The following is a 25270-nucleotide window of genomic DNA, read 5'->3' as shown; positions in this document are numbered from 1 at the left end:
AAAATAATTGTATAAGGCAGCCTTCTGCGAGTGCAGAGTCTAGTATACAGATTTTAAAGGTTCTGCTTCTTTTCACTAACATCATGTCTTTCTCAGGACAAATGTTTAGGCAATTACAGTAAGTATGATAAGAACTCCATTTTCCATATGAAGTACAGAAAATGAGTAGTCACACAGGACTGTATAATTACATTTAACCCCAACCCCCCACAAGAAAATCTTTCACTCAGACAGCATGAGATTGTTTATTTGATACATCAGTGTTAAAATCATACAAAAACACGTGGAAGAAAATTAGGAATTAAATTATGTCTTCTCTTCGAGTCCCATTAGGGAAACTGAAGGGAGCAAAGAGAGGACAAAGTAATGTGAACTCAGTGTGAAGGAATGTAGCTAATGTTCCTTATCTGACCTCATGCTGAGCCACAGCACCAGTGCGGAGCAGTTCTTCTATGGCATCATCCTCATACCCCAGCATGCTCTTCAGTATCTCCACTGTATGCTGTCCAACAAGTGGAGGTGGTTTTGGATGTGACACATCAAATTCGCTGTATCGGACACCTGGTCCTGTAAAAAAAAGCAAATTATTTTCCAGAGTTACTACCCATATTTATGTTGAAATGTCTATGGTAGTTTAAAGGAAAGTATCTCATTTTTGCATCAGTCTAATCGCAGTCCTTATGACAGAAACGTTATATTCTAGAATTACTAGAAAAATCCAGTTCTTAAGAATGTACCAATAAACCAGCTTTAAATAGTTCACTCAAATGCAGAGCTGATGGATATTCACCCAATGTTAAGAAAATCTTCTCATTTTTCCCAGTGACATGTATATCAGAGTGCTCTGAGTCATATTATGTCACAGGTCTGCCACTCTCTGCTACCTGAACGACAAAGACAATGGCCAGCCCACTCAACAGGATGTGGTACAGAAATCCCCAGATTGTCTTCAACAGGAGGTGGGACAGGCATAAAGACACAATGAAATGTGATGTTAACACACTGTCACTGATGTCAGAGCAGTGCATGGACAATGGAAAGCACCATCTCCAGTTGGCAACAGCTCAAGTACCTCTGCAGTGCTCCATTATCCTGCAGTGACATAGAACTGACAGCACATAGAGCAATGGTATTACCCAGCTTGGTTTACATTTTCTATCAAAAATACAGGTAGAAGCAGCTGTAAGAAAATCAACAATGGTTTATCTACTCTGGCAAGAAGAATTTCAAAGGTGGAAATCTGAAAGTTGGCAATGATATGAAGACTTCTGTGTCTTCAATTGCAGGTAGTCAGATCTCACCTTTTAGTGACACTGTAGTGAACTGAACAGATTTCAGTGTAGTTCCCTGAGGACAAGTAACTATAGCACTACCACCAAACTCAGAGGAGAGAATGAGCTACAAATTTACTCTGTGATCAAAAGTGAGGTATCAACTCAGCATATGCTGATTTGGTACGTTTCTGGAGTATGCTCCTCAAAGAGGTAATGGTTGGACTTGATGATCTTAAAAGTCTTTTCCAACCCAGAGGATTCTATGACATGGTTTCTGTGTTTAAAAAGGAAAGGAGGTACAATTGGGGAATGCAGACCAAATCATTTAACTTCCATTCAATGCTGAAACAAACAATCACAATGAAAATACTCAGGAGATGAGTAACAGTCAGAATGTACCTATTAAGAACAAATAGTGTATGCAATCTCTTGTCTTTCCACCAGGAGAAGGGCTGGAGGTGAGATATATCCCATATAACTTTAGATGCCAATAACCTAGATATAGAAGTTTAGTTCCTTAGACTCTCTTTGGAGACACTGAAGATGAAAGGACACACTTAGAGTGTAGTTCTTCTAAGACACTGGTAAGTGACTAAACCTGGTCAGATGAATTGTGATCACTCATGCTTCTCCACAAAGGAAAGGGTAGACAAGTAACTTACATGCAGAGCTTTAACACCCAGACATCAAGTCAGCTTAGGTGACCCTCTGTCATGGTTTAACTCCAGCTAGAAACTGAGGACCACACAGCTGCTTGCTCACTCCCCCACCAACAGGATTGGAGGGAGAATTAGAAAGGATAAAAGCCAGAAAAGTCACGGGTTGAGGTAAAGACAATTTAATAGGGAAAGCAAAGGCCTCGCACACGAATAAAGCAAAATGAGGAATTAATTCACTGCTTCCCATGGGCAGGCAGGTGTTCAGCCATCTCCAGGAGAGCAGGGCCCCATCATGCATTATGGTTACTTGGGAAGACAAATGCCATCACTTCAAATGTCCCCCCCTTCCTCGTTCTTCCCCCCACTTTATATACTGAGCATGTCATATGGTACGGGTCAGTTGGGGTCACTTGTCCTGGTTGTATCTCCTCCCAAATTCCCATGCACCCCCAGCCTCCTTGCCAGCATGATAATATGAGAAGCAGAGAAAGCCTTGTGTAAAGCAGCGCTATGTAAGCACTCCTCAGGAATAACAAAAGCATCTCTAAATTATCATCACTGTATTCAGCACAAATCCAAAACATAGCCCCATACTAACCACTGTGAAAAAAATTAACTCTACCCCCGACAAAACCAGCACACAGAATCACAGAATATGATTCAATGCTGTGGTGGGTTGACCTTGGCTGGATGCCAGGTGCCCACCCAGCTGCTTTATCACTCCCCTTCCCAGCCAGACAGGGGAGAGAGTAAGGTCAAAAAACAATTTGTGGGTTGGGATAAGGCAGTTTATTTAAAGCGAAAGCAAAGTGGAAGCTTGCACGCGCAAAAGCAAAGCAAAGCAAAAGATAGCAGGGTTTATTCTCTACTTCCCATGAGCAGCACTGGTCGGCCACTCCTGAGAAGCAGGGCTTCAGCACGTGTTAACAGTTCCTCAGCAGGCACTGGAGGCACTGGAGACAATGAATGCCTGCCTTCCTGCTCCTTGCCTTAGCTTTTATATCTGAGCTGACATCATATGGTATGGAATATCCCTTTGGTCACTTTGGGTCAGCTGGCCTGCTTGTGTCCCCTCCCAGGATCTTGCCCTCAATTGAGGAAGGAATGTTACAGTGCTGATGCTGTGCTCAGCAGTAGCCAAAACATTGGTGTGTTATCAACACCCTTCTAGCTACCAATGCAAAGCTCAGCACTGTGAGGAATACTATGGGGAAATGAACTCCAGCTCAGGCAGACCCAATTCAAATGCTGAGTTGCAAGGGACTCATAAGGATCGAGTCCAAGTCCTGGCCATGCACAGGACCATCCCCAAGAGTCACACCATATGCTGGAGAGTATCATCCAAACACTTCTTGAACTCTGTCAGGCTTGGTGCTGTGACCACTGCTCTGGGGAGCCTGTTCCAGTGCCCAGCCACCCTCTGGGTGAAGAGCCTTTTTCTAATATCCAACCTAAACCTCCCCGGACACAACTTCAGGCCATCCCCTAGGGTTCTGTCACTGGTCACCAGAGAGAAGAGATCAGTGCTTGCCTTCCTCCCCTCACGAGGAAGTTGTAGACTGCAATGAGGTCTTCCCTCAATCTCCTCCAGGCTGAAGAGACCAAGTGACCTCAGCCACTCCTCATACAGCTTCCCCTCAAGGCCCTTCACCATCTTTGTTGCCCTCCTTTGGACCCTCTCTAGTAGCTTAATATCTTTCTTATATTGTGGCACCCAAAACTGCACACAATATTCATGGTGAGGCCACCCCAGCTCAGAGCAGAGTGGGACACCAGCCCTCCCTTGACTGGCTAGTGATGCTTTGCCTGATGCTCCCCAGGACACGGTTGGCCCTCCTGGCTGCCAGGGCACTGCTGACTCGTATTCAACTTGCATTGATTAAGACCACCAGGTCCCTTTCTGCAGAGCTGCTTTACAGCATCTCATTCCCCAGTCTGTCTGTACCAGGGTTGCCCCATCCCAGGTGCAGAATCCAACACTTCCCCTTGTTGAACTTCCTGTGGTTGGTGATTGCCCAGTCCTCTCATTTGTCGAGATCTCTCTGCAAGGCCTCCCTGCCTTCAAGGGAGTCAACAGCTCCTCTCAGTTTTGTGTCATCTGCAAACTTGCTTAGTATCCCTTCTAGTCCTGCGTCCAATTACTTTATGAAGATGTGGAAGAGCACAGGGCCTAACATGGAGCCCTGTGGAACCCCACTAGGGACAGGTCACTAGTCTGATGTCACCCCATTCCCTATCACTCTCTGTGCTCCACCTGTGAGCCAATTGCTCACCCATCACATGGTGTGTTTATCCAGCTGTATGCTGGACATTTTGTCCAGAAGGATACTGTGAGAGACAGTATCGAAAGCTTTACTGAAATCCAAAAAGATGACATCAACTGGCTTCCCTTGATCAACTAGGTGGGTTACCTTTTCATAAAAGGAAATTAGGTTTGGTAAGCAGGACTTTCCTCTCATGAAGCCATGCTGGCTGTAACCAATGTCTGCATTGCCTTTCAGGTGTTTTTCAATACCTCCGAGAATAATCTTCTCCATAACTTTACCAGGCATGGAAGTTAGACTGACAGGCCTGTAGTTTTCAGGGTCCTCCTTCTTGAAAATCGGGACAACATTCGCCAGCTTCCAGTCAGCTGGGACCTCTCTGGATTCCCGAGACCACTCAAAAATCATTGAGAGAGTTTTTGCGATGACATGTATTTTAAGTGAGGTGGCTGATAGAATTCAGGTCTTACCTGCTCAGCTTTCTGAGGACTTCAAGCTAAAATTGGCTGTGAAACAGACTTCACAATGACCTGGCTACACTGGAGAAATGTTCTGATAAAACAGAGTGAAATTCAATAATGTTAAGGGGAAGGAACTACATTTAATTATACAAATACAGGGCAGGGGACACACAGCAAAGTAGGAATAGCTAGAGGTTATTCTAGATCAGGAAGTGAAGATGAGTCAACAACATCAGGCTGTTGTAAAAAAGGCAAGAATCATCCAGGGATGTACAAACGAGAGATGAAACAATCTTTTTGCTCTAGTTAGAGCTGGCAGATCACAGCTGGAGCAGTGTCTGGTATGGGGCCCCCACTGCACAGCCATCTGGAACACCTGAGAGCTTCTACAGGACAGCAAGTGAAATTATCACAGGAAACAAGACAGACTGAAAAAAGTGGGATCATGGACCTAAAGAGAAAGGCCAGAGAAAAACATCTTCAAACATTTTCAGAGAGTGTAAAAAATAACCACCGCCCCTGACCAAAAAAAACCACAAAAAAACCCCAAACCAAACCAAACCAAACCAACCAACAAACAAACAAAAACACAACAAAACAAACAAACAAACAAACAAAACAAAAACAAAAACAAAAAACAACCAACCAACCAAAAACCCAAAACCAACAAAGAAACAAAAAAAAACAAAACCCAAAACACCCCCCAATATCCATGAGAGCTTTCTGGAAGGAGGAAATAAATCCTTTTTCATGTCCATGATGAATGAGAAATAATTGATTAAATTGCAACAGACGAAACTCTAGGAAATGAAAACACACCTCTATGATGGTAGGGGTAGCAAAATGATGAAACAAGACATGTGAGGAGGTTGTGGAGTTTTTATCAATCAGGTCTTTAGGAACAAGATTTATTCAAGCATAGCTGATCCCTGAGGCTTGCTGATGGATTAGATCTCACAATCTCTTCAACCCAATAATATATGTCCCTTTCACCCACTGTAATATGAAAGCTAAGAAACAGCTCACATCAGGGATAACTTTTTTATTTCTCTGATTCTACCCACTTGGAACACATTGAGTTTGATTTTCAGAGGAAACCTCATGTGAGAAATCAGTACATTTTAAAGGGAAAGGTGACATCACTAGGCAATATTTGTATTAATTCCACTTCTTAGGAGTGACTGAGGGATGAACTTGCATTAGTGCAAGCCACAGGAATGATCTCTATGCCAACTGAAATGCTTGTGAAGATAATTTCAGAGCAAAAATTCCCTTTAGAAATTTATTAGTCCAAAAATTCAACATAGCCACAAAACTATTATGCAATGTCTATTTAAAAAAATAATGAACATAAAGCAATCTTATTTTAGGTGTGGATCTCAAAACCTGGGAGTTTTTGCAGTGATATCAAAAGACATTGAATAAAATCTCTAAAAGAGAAAACCAAAATTGACATTAGGTGCACAACAGGCATAGAATGCTTCACGCTTCCCAAAGAAAATTAATCTTACAAACTAGAGCATGCTAGAAAATTGCATGGCAATTATAAAACCAGTGTCTTCCTTGAGCTTTTATTGTTTGATGCATAATTCATCACGCTACTTTTCACTTTAATAGAGTTATAAAGTTATCTACATTCATTCAAAGGAGGTACTTGCTAATGATCCATCATTAACGATTCTCTGTTCTTTCCTTGTGTAACTTCTACTTGGCTTCTGTGTCAATTAGGAGGGTGCAAAGCTTGCCAGTCAGGCTTCAGCAATCCCACGCTCCTACTGAACAACGCTCCAGGAAAGCAACCAGCAGAATGCTATGCAAATGTTAATTAAACACAACTGCCTTATGAGGAAACCATCCCTAGAGGCAGAGAGAGGTGAACTGCTTTAATTAAGGTCAAAAGCATTTGCATGTGGGTGAGTTACAGGGAGCCTTCCAGAGGAAAACAGGCCTTTGCTAGGGTAGAAGCAGGGTGACTGATGGGAGGAGTTAAGGCAGCAGTCACCTGTGCATCCTGCCTGTCAGCAGGACACTATACTCAATTCAGGCATGAAATTAAAAGGACACATATGGTCACCCGAAAAAATGAAAGAATGAGGTGTAGCTGTGATTTACCTTTGTCCTGTTAAATTAAAAGGAGCCTGTTTCTCTTTTTGCTATGATTACTGCCAGTAAAACAAAGAGCTCTTTCACCGCCTTTAAATTCTAGGCTAATCTTTTATTATTATTATTATCATAATCATCATCATCATTTTGACTTTGATACATTGCTAAAATACATGCTGTGCACACCACATAACCTACAGGAGTTAATAGTGCAACAATAAATCAAAATTTGTATCAGTTGCAACCACAATGAAAATTGTACCAAGATATCTTGAATACTTGAACTAAAGGTCTTCTTAATAAATTCTGTTTCTTTGGGGCCTATCTACTGTGGTACTGCTAGGCATCAAACCGAGGTATTAGTTTAAAACATACTGAAGTCATCAAAGCAAAAGACAAAAATGAGATAAAACTACTGAAACAGGTCCAGAGGAAGTGTCCTGCAAGAAATGCCTTTGAACACTCACTCTAAACAGGTGAAACATGTGGCAGTCTTTGGAATGTGTCTCTGGGCATTGCTGAGATTTGGGGCTGCAGAAGCAAAGTCAGTTTGACTCTACAAGTAGCAGAAATTAAAGTTGAATTCGAATCATACTAAAGGTGTAAAGCACAGTATATAAAAGTGGATAAAGGTAATATTCGTTGCTTTGTCCTGACAAATAGCAGTCCTGCAGCATTGTGCAGGACTCACTGGATAACACTTTTTCTACAGCACAGGTTAGAGCATATTGAAACAACCTAGCTCTCAAACTATGTAGATGGAATCAAGCCTGGAGACAGTCAAGCTCGGGGGAAAAGTCATGATTATTTCTTATTGTTCAAGTGGGACAAGGGAAGGAAAGGGAAAATTTGAGCTAATGGATGTGTACACATTCTGCTTGAAATGTATCACCTACATTCGCAAAAAAAGAGCAATGAAAACCCCAACACCACTTGTTAGTTAGTTCTACCTTAGCTTACAGTGTATTTTATATAGATGTAGGAATCACAGGAAAACAAACTATATTGCAACTGCATTGCAAGATTTTGGTAGCAGGGATGCTACAGGGGCAGCTTCTGCAAGAAGCTGCCAGAAACTTTCCTATGTTTGATGAAGCCAATGCCAGCTGGCTCCAAGATGGACCTGCTGCTGAACAAGGCTGAGCCAATCAGGGACAGTGGTAGTGCCTCTGGGATAACATATTTAAGAAGGGGAAAAAAACCTCTGCAGAACATCAGCCAGAAGATAGAAGTGATAATATGTGAGAGAATCAGCTCTGCAGATGCCACAGTCAGTGGCATCCAGTGTTCCAGTTGTCAGAGCAGAGATTCCCCTGATGAAGACCATGGTGAGACAGGTTGTGCCCCTGCAGCCCACTGAGGTCCATGGTGGAATTAATATCTACCTGCAGCTTCTAGAGGACCCCACGCCTGCGCAGGTGGATGGATGCCTAAAGGAGGCTGTGACTCTATTGGAAACCCACGCTGCAGCAGACTCCCAGCAGGACTTGTGGACCCATGAAGGGAGGAGCTCACACTGGAGCAGGTTTTCTGGCAGGACCTGTGACTCTGTGGGGGTCCATGCTATAATAGCCTGTTCGAAGACTGCAAACAGTGAAAGGGACCCACACTGGAGCAGTTCATGAAAGATTGAAGTCCACGAGAAAGACTTAGATTGGAGAAGTTTGTGGAGGACTGTATCCTGTGGGAGGAACCCCATGTTGGAACAAGGAAGAGTGTGAAGAATCCTCCCCCTAAGGAGGGATAAGCAGCAGAAATTTGTGCTGAACTGTCCACAAATCCCATTCTCCATTCCCCAGTGCCACCGTGGGAAAAACCGTAGAGAATTAGGATTAAAGTTAAGGCTGGGAAGAAGGGAGGAGTTGGGGAGAAGGTATTTTCAAGATGTAGTTTTATTTCTCATTATCCTACTCTGACTTGATTGGTCATAAATTAGATTAAATATTTCCCAAGATGAGTTTGTTTTGGCCATGACAATGATTTTTCGCTGTCCTTATCTCAACCCCTTCCCCTGACCAGCTGAGGAAGTGAGTGCTAGGAGTAGCTTTGGTGGGCACCCGGTATCCAGCCAGGGTCAACCTACCACACAAACCAAACACATGTGCCTCTTCCAATAACATGGTGTTGCTACATAACGGTTTTGCAATTCCAATGAAATATCATTAACAGCTAACAGCAGTGGCCCAAAGCCAATACATTTGCACACAGATCTCATATACACTACAGGTCAAGTGTTTGGAGCATGCAATCAGCTGGTTATGAAACTGGCCTAAAGGAGGATCAGCAGGAAAGAAGAAGTGACTTTTAAGGCAATGAAAAGGAAAATGATACAAATAAATCAATGAAAGGGGCTTCATGGCTGCTATGAAGGATATCTGTGTGTTGGAACCGATGTGTGCAGGCATATGTTACCAGCACTAGACCAGGGAAACTGCATTTTGAGTGTATGGTTTCTTTCCATTGGTCCCAACCATGATGTCTGTCAGTCTGTTATTCACAGCTGAGAAGATGGTGTGCTCGAGCACATAGTACAGCCCACCCTGGCCATAGTGCCTTTACACCAGGATTCTTCCCCTTGATGAAACACAAAGTAAAAAAGTACACACAGACAAAAAAGCTCATTACAAAGCCCTGCTAGTATGAGTAGTACACAAAGGCTTCAAGGTAATCCTCAGAATTAATGATCCACTCCATCTTAACTGGAAAATTCCCACATTTTTCTATTTCTTACCATAGATCTGAAAGTTTAAGAGCTTGGGGGACTTTTCAGGAATCTATTTAATTGCTATGAAAAATTCTTTCTTTTTGCATTACATTAGAGCTGGTGATTTACCTTTTAAGAACAACTTATAATAGATTGGGAAAAAACAATTAAGAAGATAATATTTGAAGTCTTGTTCCTCCTTCCCTCACTGCTGCTTCCATTTCCTCCCCCACTTAGAGCATAGCCATACAAAGTGTTCACTTGGCATCCAGCACAGCTGAGAGGGTGAAAAACTTTGGCAGGATTACTAGGAATCAGTAACTGAGAGTGGAGAGGATTGACAAACTTCTCAAATGGCAATAAAAAAGTAAACTTTGTTCTAGGTGCCATACAAACACAGATATAAATGAACAGTAAACAGCAAACAGTAAAATCAGTAGGGCAGTAAATAGTATCAACATTAGAAATATCTACACACCATCTGATACCTTTTCTCATTTGGACAATACTGACTTCCATGGCAGAGGTATGAGGACCATCCAACTTTAAAAAAGTCAAGAATGTAAAAACTGAGACATTGTGAGAAGAATGAATTGACAGGCAGAGCATACACATAGATTATTTGTGATACGTATAGATTGGTGTTTAAAAATTAGACCACTTTTAAACCAACACCGAGGCATTCAAAGCATCCACTATATAATTCTGAAAAAATTTATCAAAGTACTTTCTTACCTGAAGCTGCATATAAAGAAACACATAGTATCACCATACTAACTGTATCTAATTAATATTGCATGACTGCTGGAGTAAAGGAAATAATTTCAGTCACTCTGGTTGCATATTTTAGAGTAATCCCACATAATTGCAGTATTCAAGTAACACAATTTTGTGAGAGGACTCTTGGCACCAAAAAGCTTTAAAAAAGTTGCAGTATGGTGGTGTCTACAGCTTCCCACATGTATTGCCTCACAATGTTGAAAATTTGGCCTAACTTTTTGTACAGTCTCTCATGGTCCCACTCCTTACCGAAACGCCCATAGATCTGAAGAGAAGATTCAAAGAAATACAGGAAGGAAGATGACTACTACCCAGAGGTATCAATTTTAAAGAACTGTGAATTCTCTAGGTAATAATCTATAGCTCCATTTCCTAAGGAAACAAGTTTATGTGTCTGTGCTATCTTTCTTTTATCTGTTTGTCTGCCTTGTCCCTGCCATACACAGTAACTTCTGAACCTGTCATTCTTGACAAAAGTGTAGAAATCCCAAGGAAAATTAAGTTCTTACCAGTGCTGTGAAAAATGGCAACTGGTGAAGGACAGCTGGCCAAATTCCTGCCCAGATGACATTAAAAAAAAACCCACATATATTCTGTTTGGTTGCAGATATATTCTGCTATATATTCTGTTTGGCTGCAAATGGCTTACCAGTAAGTACAGACACAGTTCTGTAAGATGTATCTAGCACATATTGTACTCTACTGGGGAGACAAGGCATAAAGGACATGAGGATAGTTCGGGTCATCATACAGATTACATATAGAGCTTATCAAGGATGTAAGTCTGAAGGAAAACAATATTTAGTTCCAGTGTTCATGGAACAACTTCTTCTACACATCTTTTCTACAATACTGTGGAACGTATTCAGGCTGTGCAAGCCCAAAACAAGGAAATTAAAGACTTCTAATTTCATATAAATTGCTCTTGCAGGAAGGAGCTGAAGAACTACATGGCAAAAAAGAGTAACTGGGAGAATACCTGCAAAAATTCAAAAGGGAAATCCTGCAGAAGCAAGCCTAAACTACTGAAAATACAAGCTAAAAACATATTTGTCTAAAGTCATACTGGAATCAATACAAAACTCAATACATAATCGCACCACAGGCTGCGGGTTAACCACAGGTTGTGTACCTAATGCAGAAATTATAGAGTGAGGCTGAAAGGCTTGTGCTACGCAGGAGGTAACACTATAACGGTTATTTCTGAGCATAAAATATATGAATTTCTGAAATGCCCATAAGCAGAACTGTTTCCACACAAGAGGGCTGGGGTTAAGATGGCCTACCTAAACCTCCTCTGATACTTAAAAGGACAAGCCATGTATTGTTTACTGTAAACCCAAAGGCCTTAACTCTTGTACCTCATGGAGAGTAATTAGTGATAAGTGTGCTACTATTTCCTTCCTCGTAACAGGAAAATTAAAATACTATCTGAAACAAGCCTCTTGTAAGGACAGAGAATTGCCTAGTTGCAACATACTCACATGATCCTGGAAGGTGAATCATGCCCCTAGCTGAACAGGAAGAGAAGTAGCTCCTCAGGGCCCTCCTACCAAGCCTGGTGAAAACTATTTCCAAGTCCCATGCCTTGTGGTTAGTATGAGCCTGCATGTTGGAATAAGACATGCCAGCCAACCCAGAAAGTGTCTGTATCTCCTCAGTACACCAATTTGTCCTTTCCTGTGTCCTAACTCCAGCTATAAGTTAGATTTTTTGGATCTTCAGAGACCCAAAAACTAAAGCTCTTGGTCAGCTGTGCATCATAAGAGTGGGAGCAGATGAGCTCTTCCTTGCAGATGAGCTCTTCCTTACTCTTTAGGCAACCAGCTGAAGCCCAGATACATGAAACTGATAATTCAGGGATGCAAGCCAATGCACACTGAAGAACATGCACAGCCTGACCCTGAGGCTGGGTATAATTTTCCTTGGTTGCTCAAGTAGCACTTTTTCAAGGTAGCAGGCTTTAAGTTTTTTCCAAACAACTGGTGAAAATAACTAAAAATTAAAAACATTTGGGCCTTCCATTAACACAAATTTGAAAGAACATTCAAAAAGATCTCCTATGCAACTTTTGAAAATGTGTTTATTGCTTCCCAACATTCTGACAAGGTTCACAAGCCTGATGTTCCAGCTCCTAGGGAATATTTTTTGTGGCCTGACCTTGAAGCCTTTGTCTAGTTATTTCTATACCCTTTTGTAAGCCTGGACATCAGAACACAGCACAGATTATTAAGCAGAAGATAAAGCATTTTTCTATGTCCCCTTTTTATACCTCCGAAGAACAGACCAAGTTCTTTACAGTACACCTTATAGTGGGAATTTATGTTAAGATGATTATTTGTGATGGCTCCAATCATGCTCCTCTAAGTCTCTTCAAAACCAGAGGTTTGCTCATCAGGTCTACTTGGCATTCCTGTCTGAAGGTACTAGAACCCACTAAACCCCACTATAACATCTCCTTTGGCAGCAATAGTTAATGGACAGAACAGTAAGTGAACTCAATGGCAAATGGTTTGTGACAGAAGCAGTCTACCAAATTGCTTTGCTTAAGTTCCTTAACCTCACCAGAACCCATCTGTATATTAGTACAGATTATTTATTCATTAATATAGGATAAGTAATGTCCTATGACATCTATCTTAGCCTGTTAAGAGAAAGAAACAGAAATGAAGCTGTCTTCAGTCCACCTGTGGCAGAACTACTTTAAATCACTTCTTAAGACTTTTACATTGATTAATTTTTCCTCAACGATCCCTTGTTTTAGCCAAAGGATTAAGTCTCAGAAGGGGTATATTATTATAAAAAGGCCAGGCATTTAGTTAGACATCAAATCATGTGTCTGTCATGTGCTGTATGGCTATTGCCATGCACATTTTCTATACATCTTCAGACTGTTCCTCTGTGGCCACAATACACAGGCATATAAACCTTCCCATTTGGAAAATTCAATAGTCGGTCGATACTTTCTTGCCTGGTTGGTGACCCACACTGAGTAAATATCTGCAGAGTGAGTATTAAAATAATGGAAAAAGCCATCAGCTGCAAGCACAGCCAAGTCAATTCTGTTGAATTTCTTCAGCACAGCCAACAGCCAGGTAACTCTATGTTTGAGCACCATGGAGATATTAGAACTCAATTTTCAAGCAAGGTGTCTGTGATTAAGTAGAGCTGAGCACTATGCACAGCATCATCATTCTTCCAAAGTCTCTCCCGCTCTGCCCTCCATTTACTTCTGCTGCCCCCTGTGCAGCAGAATGAGGCCAGTTTCAGTGTGCAGGGACCTTCCCTGGCAAAGGAAGATGGGAAGGGATTTGATACTTCGTTTTGGATTACTTCAAGAACTGTAAATTACATTTTTAGCTCTTTTTGGGTAAGATGCCCAGACTTCTTGAGGCATAGGCTACTAAAATGCTGGCTGAGTTTCAAAAAGCAGTTTGCAATCTGGGATGACTCTAAGCGTCATTCTCAAGACATCTTTAAAGGGGCCCAGTTTCCAGTAAAAGTTGAGGACATCTGAAAATCTTTCTCTTTCAGGATGCCTCAATTTGACTGGGCAAAGACATCTGGTATTCAAAGTAGACAACAGGAGAGAGTATTCCTTCACTGAGCAAGGGAAAGTAAAATTCTAGACATATAACTCTTTTTAGCCACTTCTTTTTTTTCCTATTTCCTATTTAAAAGAAATCATTGATTAATCTTAAATTCTTCAAAGGGAAACAGTGTGCTTAAATTGGAGACTAGAAGTGGGACTGGAGAGAAGGAACACTGCAGGTTAGGCTGGTTTTTTTCCATTGATTCGTAAGTGACAACTTGATCAATTCTGTCTCAGTGGGGAGGACTGGGAGTAGCTTTTTTCCTTTCCATTGTCTGCAGCCAATCCCTGTCATGTGATATTCAACTCATCCTCTTGCAAATATCAAAGCAGTATGGGGCAGGAGAAACAGCCATGTCAAAGCAAGCAGACTTCAGTATGGCTTTTGGTTCCACAGGCATGCCAATGAGGGAGTGTGCATGTCAGTTAAATACAGAATGGTTCTCTATCAAAGTTCTTGTGGTTTCTAACATCTGCCAGCCTTTACTCCATCTGAAGGATTTCAGTTTTGCATTCTACCCTACAATGGGCAAAAGAATCAAGAAGTCATCTCTCCTTCCCCCAAAGACTAGAGTAGGATTAACAACCAGAAATTTAAGTCAGACACACCCATGAAGAGGAATGAGGCACAAGGTTAGGAAGCCATCCAAAGAATGGTTGCCTATTCCCTTACTAAACTAAAGTCTCTTTTTTTTCAAGAAGACAACTGAAAAGCTGGGGAACAAAAATTGAAACCATATTGAAACCAGCCATGCCTAAGCAATACTCCACCTTAAGTGTGCATAGATCAGTTTCATTAAAATATTTCCCCATTCTCTCTTTTTCCATCTCCAAATCCTTTGGCTGTTTCCTTTAGTTGCCCTTTAAACTGCAAAGCAAAATGCTTTTCTGACACAGTTTGTAATTTCGAAGCCCGAATCTTAAGCAGCAGGTGCTTAGTTTTAATGGAATTTTTCCACCCCTGAATGTCTGGGAGAATCAGTAGCACCTCCCTCCTACACAGTTCCTCACCTTTGATCCTTTGCCATTTGTATTTGTGGATTTTCATTTAACATATTTCTTCTGCTTTCCGCAATCTGCTTTTTCACTGCAAACCCTTTGACCGTTCCTTTCCTTTCTTTTACCTCACACGATTGGCAAGTGCTGTCTCCTAAAAATCCTTATAAAATATGAAGGGACTTGCTGCCTCTTGTCTTGCTACCACTGACCTCATTTTCATCAGCACTGTGTCTACTTTACACTGCACTGGCAATTTAAAAGGACCTTAGACTGGTTGTTAATATTTGCACCACAAGAACAATTACATTTGAATTGCCAGAGGTCCTAAGGCTTCTCAGCATACACACACACAAAAATGGAACCAAAATAACAGTTGGGTTTAGTTCATACAATTAGTTATTTTGGAGCATGTCTGTGTGTGGGCACTTCTGTTCCATACTAACAGGTTTTGTTTCCATTTAATTTTAGCTTTTTGTTTGGTCTGATTTTAGTCAATTTTCTCTTATAATCTCCTTTTTTGAATTAATGTAAACTATTTTGTACAGGGCTAATTTCAAGCAAAATCCAAGGGAAAAGCATCCACACTCAGATTGTAAGGGCATTTGTAAAGGTGAGGATTAAAAGTAGCTGCATCAACTGCTTGTGAAAAACATGGAATTCACATAATAATGTTAGAATTAGAGATGCTGCACTAAGTGAATGCCTGTTCTGCCTTGATGCTAGTAGATTGCTCCTGGACATGGTACAATTTGACAAAGTCTAATCATCAGATTACAGTTGTATAAGGAATTTATTCCTTATATCCAGGAATGCCTCTCCAAAGTTTGTGTTTTAGTTAGTCTTCCAAGTGTATTTGTATTTGACTATTTAAGAGCAGTTTCTTTTTTTCATTTGCCTTTCTATTGCTTATCAGATACAAAGGCATAGCAGTGTATATGCTGATACTCAAACCAGCTCTTGCTCAAAAAGCAATGGCATGCTGCAGAAATTACCATAGCCTTATTTGCTAATAACCTGACATGAATTTGACTGAAAACATATTTTAAAATATGCACTTGCATTATTCAGCAGTAAATCACAAGGGTTCACACAGCTGTCTCAGAACTAAATTTTAACTGAGCCTTCCATTCTTAAAAAGGTAACCCACTCCAGAAAGCCATACCTGCCACTTCCTTAATCCACCAAGCTCAGAGGCTATGTTCTGCACTGACAGCACGCAAAAATCTTTAATGCTAACACAAATACCTTTCATAGATTTTTCTGATTTTCTGGTTGATTTGTAAGCCAGCTGTTTTCTGACTGATTCAATGTGCAGATTTCATTTTAAAAAAACAGTATATTCCCTGGTCACCTGCCATATAACTAGATCTTACAGGTGTAGGGCATGTTTGTAATGCTTGTTCATACACTTGCAGGGAAAAAAATCATAAAATAAAATAATTTGTGTACCTTTCTTGGATTCTAATGTTTTCTCCCCAAATTTCAGATACAATATCAACAAAAGAATGCCAGGAATTACTTCATGTCTTATATATGTACCTGTTACAGATTATATTCGTTAATTTCAAAGCCAGGTGCTACTTTTGTTTAAAGTAATCCTTGATGGTACACTTTTTAAATATATATATATATATGTGTGTGCTTCATTCCAGTAAAAAGAACTGCTAGGTATTACATACAAACATTTACCTCTACCTTGATTATGGATCTATTACTGCTTCATTCTTTTTCACATAAGAATAAAGCTTGGTTTCTGTCTGCAAACCCTTGAACATCATGGCCCTGATCTTGACTGGAATATTTAGGTACTCTACTGAACTATGTCTGTGCAATATAATGCCATTAAAATTAAATAATAACTAGCTATCAAAAAGTAATAATTATTGAGATTTTAGTGGCTCTAGTACTGCTTAGTCTGGTTTAGTTCCTCTTTGAAGGCAGAGACAATTGTGCTGAATGTAATGAATTCTGCACTTCCTTCAAATAAGTGCAGACAGACTTAAAGCCAAAAAATTGATTATTAATTTTGCTAAGCTTCTTAGGATCATTTTAACTTTACAAAGACACAAAGATTTGAAACTCTTTAAATCTTAAGTATATCTTTGTATATAATATTTTGCTGTAATATCTCTCATTTCCATGGATATACACAGATTATATATTATTCACAAAGGTGAGTGACTGACACTGCTGCTATGATACAGACCAAAGTGGCAAGGTGATAGAAACAGCTAGCCCCCAACATCTTTTCTTCCCATGGGTACATAGAGTGGGCAGATACCAGATTGCCAGACACAAATCTGGAGGAAATAGTTCAGAAATTATTCTTCTTACGTCTCATCTTCTTAGAGCTCTCCAGTCCAAAGCCTTCTTGCTAACAAAATACTAAGCTTCCCATATTATTAAAATGTACTGAAGAGGCTGGAGGTAACCACATTTTTCAAGAAAAGCTAGATTGTTTGATAAAGCTACTTATTGTTTAAATCTAATTTTTATGATTGTTGTTGCAGTGCCAACACAAGCAGTACCACCCAATCAGGAGTTCTCCATTGTATTTTGCAATATTGAAGCAAATCCCCATGCCAGAAAGCATTAGTAAACTTAAGAGCAAAGCTAGCCGGGTGAAGGGGGTGAATGGAATAGGATGACCTATGCAGTGGGTTGCGGCAAGAGATGGTTTTTTTTATGCTCAGGAGTTCACAAGAACAGATTTGTGTTTGGGAAAACACAATTCTTCTAGAGAGTAGGATTAAGGATTCTAGAGCTCCCATCCTTAGCTTCTGCTCCCAGGATCTTCTAACTCCTCATCCTAAAGTGGCCTAACCAATTGCCTGTTACCACAGAGAGATCTGCCTTTCCAGCTAAGCTATTTCCATACTTCTCTGCTTGGCATTACTCTTTTGCCTCATGTGCCAGCTAACCACATGTGGGCAAACCTTCACCCTTTCACAGAGCCTATAAAAGATAACATAAAAGCAGAAAAAACACCCATAGTGACTCAGTACACTGGACCACTCTGACAATGGTGAAAAGTACATGCTCTTGAAGGAGTATGAGAATACAGCAGGAACATGCAATATTTCCTCATGATACTTTCCCAACCTCTAACAATTCACCATCTAGCTCCAGTATCCCACCTTCCTCTTATGCATATTCCCCTGTTCTTCCCAAATCCCTCTCCCTAGTCTCCTATTAACCAACGCCTACTCTAACATCCTGAGGGTAATCAACACAAGGAACTTAATAGAACTTAATGAGCTAATCCATCCCATGTAGCTCAATTACTCATCAACTTTCAATGCTCTTTCTTGTTCCCAAAGCCCACAACTCCCCATGGCATTTTACACTGAACCTTATTCTCACTCTCTCCTTCTCCCACTCCTTCTCCAAAACCTTCTACTGACCTTAAATATTGAATACTCTGAATGTTTGATATTCTTCACTATTTAGATTTTTCCAGTTCTTTAATTAAACAGTGTATTCCCCCACCTACTTCTTCCATAAAGCTGACCAGTTGCACATTGTACAGTGAAAGCAATGCTTGAGACAGAAAGATTAGCAAGTGTGTGGTGGTTTGAAAAACCTTTTCTCTGAGGTAGTAATGGTTTGCCCCACTGATAATACTGGACCAATCAATAGTCCATGTGCGCCCTGTGGAAATTACATACCCACAGAACGGAAGAGAAGGTGGTGAAGATAGTGTAGAAGTAGGTAGCCATGATCTGAGCCAGGAGGAAGCAGGGGGCCAGTGAGCCCCTCTGGGGGCCAAGGGCCCCCACCCCCCAGCTGAGGCTACGGGAGACCCGGTGTAGTGTCAAAGTTGGACCGGGTCCCGTAATCAAGAGCTGGAAGAGTTTCCTTACTGTCAGCAGCAGCAGAAGACATTGAAAGTGGCAGTGGAGCAGTCCCGAACAGAGACGACGGTGGCTAAAAACCAAAAAGATAACCAGTAGCAGCGAGATAACATGAAGCCGGCTGAAAGTCACGGAGATGTTCCTGCAGGAGGGAGAGCTGACCACAAAACAGAGGAAAACTCAACAGTGCTGTTTTGGGTAAGACTGTATCACTTTCCCAAAACCCAGAGACCTCCTGAAGAGGAGGGGTAGACTTCCAAACCCTTAGGGAGTCCCGAAATGCAGCAGCAGCTAGAGAGAGAGAGAAAGGAGCTGAAAAAACCCAGAGTCATCCTGAGAGCTGAGCCAGGACAGAATGTGGAGGAGGTGGCTGTGCCCTCTGCTGCTGCTGCTGCTGCTTCTATCATGCTACTGAGCTGAGACAGAGCAAAAGAGCTTTGGTAAGACTGAACTGAAAGCTGCCTTCAATGTCCTAACCCAAGAGGAGTGAAGATCTACAAGGAAATCCACCGAAGGCTCAGGCTCAGAGTTGGAATTTCCACAAAGTAAGAACAAAATCCTGACTGCCATACTTAAATCTGCTGCCTCAGGAAAATGAAGGACACTAACCAGTGCCACAAAAAACTGAAATGAAGGAACTGTGGCCTGAGGAGTGACAGAAAGACTTTTTTCCTCTTAGACTTTTATTGAAGGAAAAGAGGAATTTAATTCAATGTAAATATATATGTGTGTGTGTAAATAAACCTTTGTAAATATTTTCCCCTTCCCCCAATAACGAATGGTTGTGTTTTGTCTGAAAACTCTCCACATGAGGTGAAAAAGATATCAAGTCCATACCATCACTAAACCCTCTCACAGGGGCAAACTGTGGGAGGGGGGCTTGAACTTAGAAATTAGATTCTTGGGAGTTTTCAAACCACCACACAAGTGCTTCTGACTAAACTAAAAAAACTGTTTTATTCTTCCTCTGGATATGTTAGATCTTTGCAGCTGGGATTTATCCTTCATGATAAGCCAAGTAACCTCACTTTGCAGTATGCACTGCAACCAACATATTTTAAGCAGGTGTGGGGAAATTCAGCAAAGCACTAATGACTCCTAAAAGTGCTAACAGAACCCAAATTCATGCTGAAAGATGTAATGCCAATTTAATACATAGTGAGGATTTTTGACATTTCTGTCTGGGTCACCCAGTCTTCTTCAGAGGCTGACCACAACCAAAACTAAACCAGAAGTAGATAAAGAAATCAAATAGGGTAGACTTATTTAATTTTACATTTAGAACTTTCAGAGGAACTATGTAATTTATGTACATGCAACAGCAATCTTAGGGTAGCACAGACTTTTTGTCAGAGAAATCCAAATGCTGTTTTCTTGAGTGACTCAAAGGAAAGACATGGCCATAACATCTTTATTCATTCTCCTACGTCAATTAACAGGAGTGGACTCTTTTATGTAAAAAGTTTAGATACCCAGCCTTATGACCATGGCACTGTAACAGGCTAATCCAGTGAGCAAATGCTTCCCTTCCATCTCTATTCCCAACCAGCTTTGACTCATAACATAAAGACAGAGAAACAAGGTCACAGTTTTCCCGAACAACTGAGTAGGAGCTCAGGATGCTTTTACTTTTAAATCTGAGCTGCTTGTGGTAGTCCTAATTGAAAAAAAAAAGTGCACTCTCTGAAGCTCAGACCTTAAAGCATCTTCAGCTGGGTAACCAAAATTAAAACCCAAATCATTTATCAACTTTGAAAAATTCAACTTAATTAGTATTTTTGTGGAGTAGCTGTCCTCTTTTGCAAAGTCTTATGAATCCTTTTGAAAATGTTATACAATGTCAGTCCAAATTCTATTAAAATAATTATGTTCTGCTTGGTTTATAGACACAGACATGTATGTTCTACATACATGGAAAACACACATCTGCTTTATATGGAACAATTTCCATGACGTGTGGAAACTGCTGTTGAAATCTATGGCAAATGACAGCATGCAAATAATCCTTACATCTGTATGCAAGTAAACCCACAAGTTTCCCAGAAGCTGCTCACATTAGATGTTTTTAGATTAAGAAAGACAGAAAGGGAAATATTGCTATTTTTCATTGGTTTTAATTAAAGCAGTGGATGATTTCCTTAATCCCATTCATACTAAGCTATATTTTACAACTTGAACCGTTTTAATGGGATTCAGATCTGACTTTTTAAATTATGGCTTAACTCTATCTACCACATTTAAAGACTGTAAATAATGCTGCTTTCAAATAAAAGATTTAGAACCAGATTCACACTTAGTTCTTTAAACACAGTGTAAAATCAATGTAAAGGATTGTCAAAAAGGACTTAGGAATCAACATATTTTGGTGAATCTGAGCTATCTTTCAGATTTTCTGACCACTTCAGAAATATGGTTCCTTTCTGAGACGTCACAAACTGAAAACATTGGGAAAGTAAATCACTGATGTCTTAAAATTCTTTATTTTGTTATTTCTGAATAAAAATAATAATGAACACACACAGATAATGTGCTATTTTCATTACAAACTAGTACTGAGTTACAAATAACCTTTCAGGGAGAAACTACAATTAAAGGAAAATTCTTAAAAACAGGAAGGAAAAAGAAGGGGGAAAAGAGAAAGCAAATGTGATTGTGGGAAAATAATGGAATAAAATGCTATTATGGTTTTAGGATAACTGCTTATGTTCATCCACATCTGAATCCTGATCCAGATATGTCAAAATCAATAGTAATTATAATACTGTGACCATGTGGAAAAATGCTTTGACTGCCCTATAGCACTATGGCATAGTAATGGGAATACATTGAAATCAGCCTCTTTCCAAGACTCAGAAATTTTAAATTAAGTGATAGAAACAGTGGAGGTCTGAGGTTTTTTAGAAGACTGATATACAAGGTGTGGTGTTTCCCTTAAGTGCAAATCAAATACTGGTTGTGACATAGGAACAAGCTCTTCAGAATTGTTAAAAAAAAGGGGGGAAAAAGGGAAGAAAAACCCTACAGAATTGTAACACATTCTGCATAAGTACTTGTAAAAATGTTTCTGATGTGATAAATTCAATAGTAGTTCTTACTCTTACACTCCAGTATAACTGTGAGTGTAACTTACATTCATTAGTGGTATAAACTCAGAGTTTGGAGAAAAAAGAAATTCATATCAAAACATCTAGATTTCCATTTCAACTGGTTACATGCAGATAAGTATCCTATTTATTCATACGGATACTATATAGATGCACGCACACTTGCATTCATACAAGATATACATAGATATCGATAGATATAGATATAGATGACATATATATACTTACACAGCACACAAAAAGTCACTTTATGTGTGCTGAGATACTGAGATCCTCAGGTGCTTACTGTCCACATGAAAGATATTTTTAACAACAGGAGGTGCATTGTTTCAGGTTGCTTCCTTCTCAAAAAAGTCTGATCCTTACAAAGTGACATCTTTGACATTCCCATTACAAAATGAGGAGCACTCATTGGATACAGAGACATAAAATTTTAGCACTTTCAGTTACTTGCTATACAGCTTTACATAAAGTAGTTACTTGGTGTGTTGTGATCCAGCAAAACATTTCAGCATGTGCTTAAATGACCCAGCCTCCTCAGCTGCAATATAGTGATGCTACTATTTGCTGACTTAACTCTTAGATTATTGTGAAAATCTCAGTAACGCTTGCATGGAGAAAGGAAGCTGTAGAGCAGCTACAGTGTTGTAACCACTGTGATCTTTAAACTTTCCTTAGAACAAGGATAAACATCTTTTCTATGATCCATGCCAATCTGCCTGGATGCAACAGACTTGAGAACTTTAGACTTAGTGAGCACCTTCCCTTCATGGTGTGTGTCCCACTCAGTTCTAATCTCCTTACTGTCCACAGTCTAGCTAGGCATGGCATTGTGTCATTCCCATTGATACATCCTCTTTTCTTTCCAAAAGAAACTAGGGCAGGGGAGAGCAAGGGACAATGAGAGTGCAGATCACAGAGAGTGGGGATGTTTAGCCAGCTGGATCTGTGTGAGCTGTGAGGGTCCCTGGGTTGCAAAGGAGATCAGACACAAAGAGGAGGGGAAGAGGCAGTGATAGTCCAGAGCCTGGAACATGTCATTCCTCCTCTGCAATGAGGAAGGGATGGTTTGTTGATGTGTAGGTACTCAAAGACTGCAGCACAAGAAACTCATTTATTGTGACCTTACGGAAATTGTTCTTTGTCCCTGTGAAACGAGGATAACAACTCTTAAGTGGTTCCCAAGATGTTAAGGTTTATGATTTTATTCATTGTTTTGATGCAATGGGAATAGACTCATTTAAGTATCTTAGGCAAAAAGGACCTGCATTTTCCAATTAAATTTATGCAAAAAAAGTTAACATCAGTACAAATGAAAAGCCAAACTTATTTTTAAATTTTGTATGAGTTAAAGTAATTACTACTTGCAACGAAAATGAAAGACTGCTATAATTACTAAGGGTCTACTGCAGTACCAGGATGGACACTTAACTTCCTTCCTTATTTCAAACCTCTTGTGGTGAACCAGTTCTAAGACAAAACAGGATTTTATTAGCCATATCCACTGAAAGTACCAAATTATTTACAGACAAGTGAAATTGCTACCTCTGTGATACAAGTACCTAGTCATGAACCTGCCTACTACCTACCTACTAGATCAGAACAGAGTCCTTGAAGCGATTTTATGCAAGTAGTGTACAATTGCTTTCAGATGGATATGACTTAAGCACTTTGAGAAAAGGCTTTTACATGAAAGTGGTCTAATCATCATGTTTCAATTAATACCTCTTATAGCACAACTTACCGTCCTTGTTTCCCCTCAACATACAGATGGCAGATTCTGAAAAGGATCAAATATTATAAAGTCTTTGAAAGGACACCTTGTACAAAGATGCTGAAAGTAAAGAAAATGAACCTTCATTTTAGCAGTGTACCTTTAAGGCACTAATAACAAATACTGAAATACCAACAGGAAACTTTTCCAAAGTGGTTATGATTAGCTGTTTAATTCTATATACTGCCCCGAGGAATTTGAACACCCATTGAAACCAAGGATCTTCCTTTACGCAAGGAGATATAAAACATAATCCCATTGACTTTAAGGCAAGTGACTTCCAAGGGATTTGCTACAGCGATTTATTTGCAACAGGTTTGCTGCAATAATAACTTTTCACTACAAGTACACAATGTTTGTCTTTCGCAAAATAGTTCCACTTGATTTTCTATCAGAGGGTCACCAATCTTTCGTGCCAGGATTTCATAAAATTAATAAATATACTTCCATAATCCTTGCTGCTTTTACTGACAAATGTAATAAACTACAGGATGCAAAACTCTGGAAGCCTACTGGGATTTATTTGCTTTTTTTTTCCTTGACAAGCTTTACAGAGTAGCACTTCTGAGACATGCTCATGTGCTGTAAACCTAATCCTTAGCAATTTCCTCTTTTCTCAAATAACCCAAATATGTTATGAATAGTGAAGGATTTCCTTTATCAGACAACACTCGAGGTTTCCCCCTCCCCCCCATCTGAGTTGTTCTCAAGGAAATACACTTTGAAACAACTGGAGGTTCTCAGGTAGACATTCACAAGATACTCCTAAAGAAACGTCTTTTTTACTAAGAAGAAGGTGTCCTGCAATTTAAGGGCAGCATAACCGGTAAGAGAACTGAGGCCAAACCTGATGGGACCTGCAACTAGAGGAATCTTGTTTTTTCTAATCCGAACGCATCAGGCATTTCAGTGCTACTTTTATGTCCACCTCTGTAAATGATTTGCTTTTCTTCTGCAGCAAATCACTCATGGATTGATTTTCCAGAGTTGATGAGCCACTGAGGTCACATAGGCTCCTAATATTTTCTGTTCTTCGTCCTCTTCCCCCCAAAAAGTGGGTGATGCCACCAATTCCTGCAACAGAAGGTGTCTGTTTTCTGCAGCTAGGCCTGCATCTCTGTGTTTCTTCCCTAAATTGATCCCATCCTTTGGCTTCTGTAATTTTAGTTGACAAGTGTGTTAGTGCACACACACGCATCCCTACAGTGATTTCAAATACTCTTGTGGAAACAATGCCAACTCAGTGGAAATCTATGCAAAGTGTACTATAGCACTGATCCATCTGCTAAAAATTTTTGATTTTTGCTGCAGAAAGAACAGTCTGAAATATAGCTCTTAAGGAAAAAGCCTGCACACTGGTTCGTATCACCTTCCTGCTACACTATACAATGGCTGTAGTCACAATTCTACCTTATCCTTCTGCTGCTGAGACACCCTTGATTTACCTGGGAAGTGGGGAATAGGGCAATATAACTGCAACTACTCCATTATTTCTTGTTTATTCGTAAAGGACCAATAAGGGGATAAAAACAAATCTTGGCTGGAATAACTGCGAAAAAAAATGGTTGAGAATTTTTTTTGACAGTTGGTTACCTCTAGGAAGTCTTAAGATAGCTTAAAACTCCCTCTTTGGCAAGAAGAAAAACTGCTCAAAATTTCCTTAAACTGACAAGCAACATTTAAGAAATTAATCAAATTGAAA

At 40.1% G+C, this 25270-nt stretch overlaps 1 protein-coding gene across 3 annotated transcripts in view; it reads right to left on the bottom strand.

Moving 5' to 3' along the window:
* Positions 1-229: 229 nt before the first annotated feature.
* SUGCT (succinyl-CoA:glutarate-CoA transferase) overlaps positions 230-25270 on the bottom strand; it is a 321965-nt gene continuing 296924 nt past the window's right edge. For all 3 annotated transcript variants that reach the window (XM_017823290.1, XM_017823298.1, XM_017823306.1), the window contains one exon: positions 230-567. In XM_017823290.1, the coding sequence (XP_017678779.1) occupies positions 404-567 (164 nt within the window). In that variant the 3' untranslated portion in view covers positions 230-403. The remainder of the gene's footprint in view (positions 568-25270) is intronic.

Source organism: Lepidothrix coronata, unplaced genomic scaffold, assembly GCF_001604755.1.
Source record: "Lepidothrix coronata isolate B3197 unplaced genomic scaffold, Lepidothrix_coronata-1.0 Scaffold3, whole genome shotgun sequence".
Classification (NCBI taxonomy): Eukaryota; Metazoa; Chordata; class Aves; order Passeriformes; family Pipridae; genus Lepidothrix; species Lepidothrix coronata.
The sequence above is the reverse complement of the archived record's forward strand: the minus strand, read 5'-3'. Positions and strand labels throughout refer to the sequence as shown.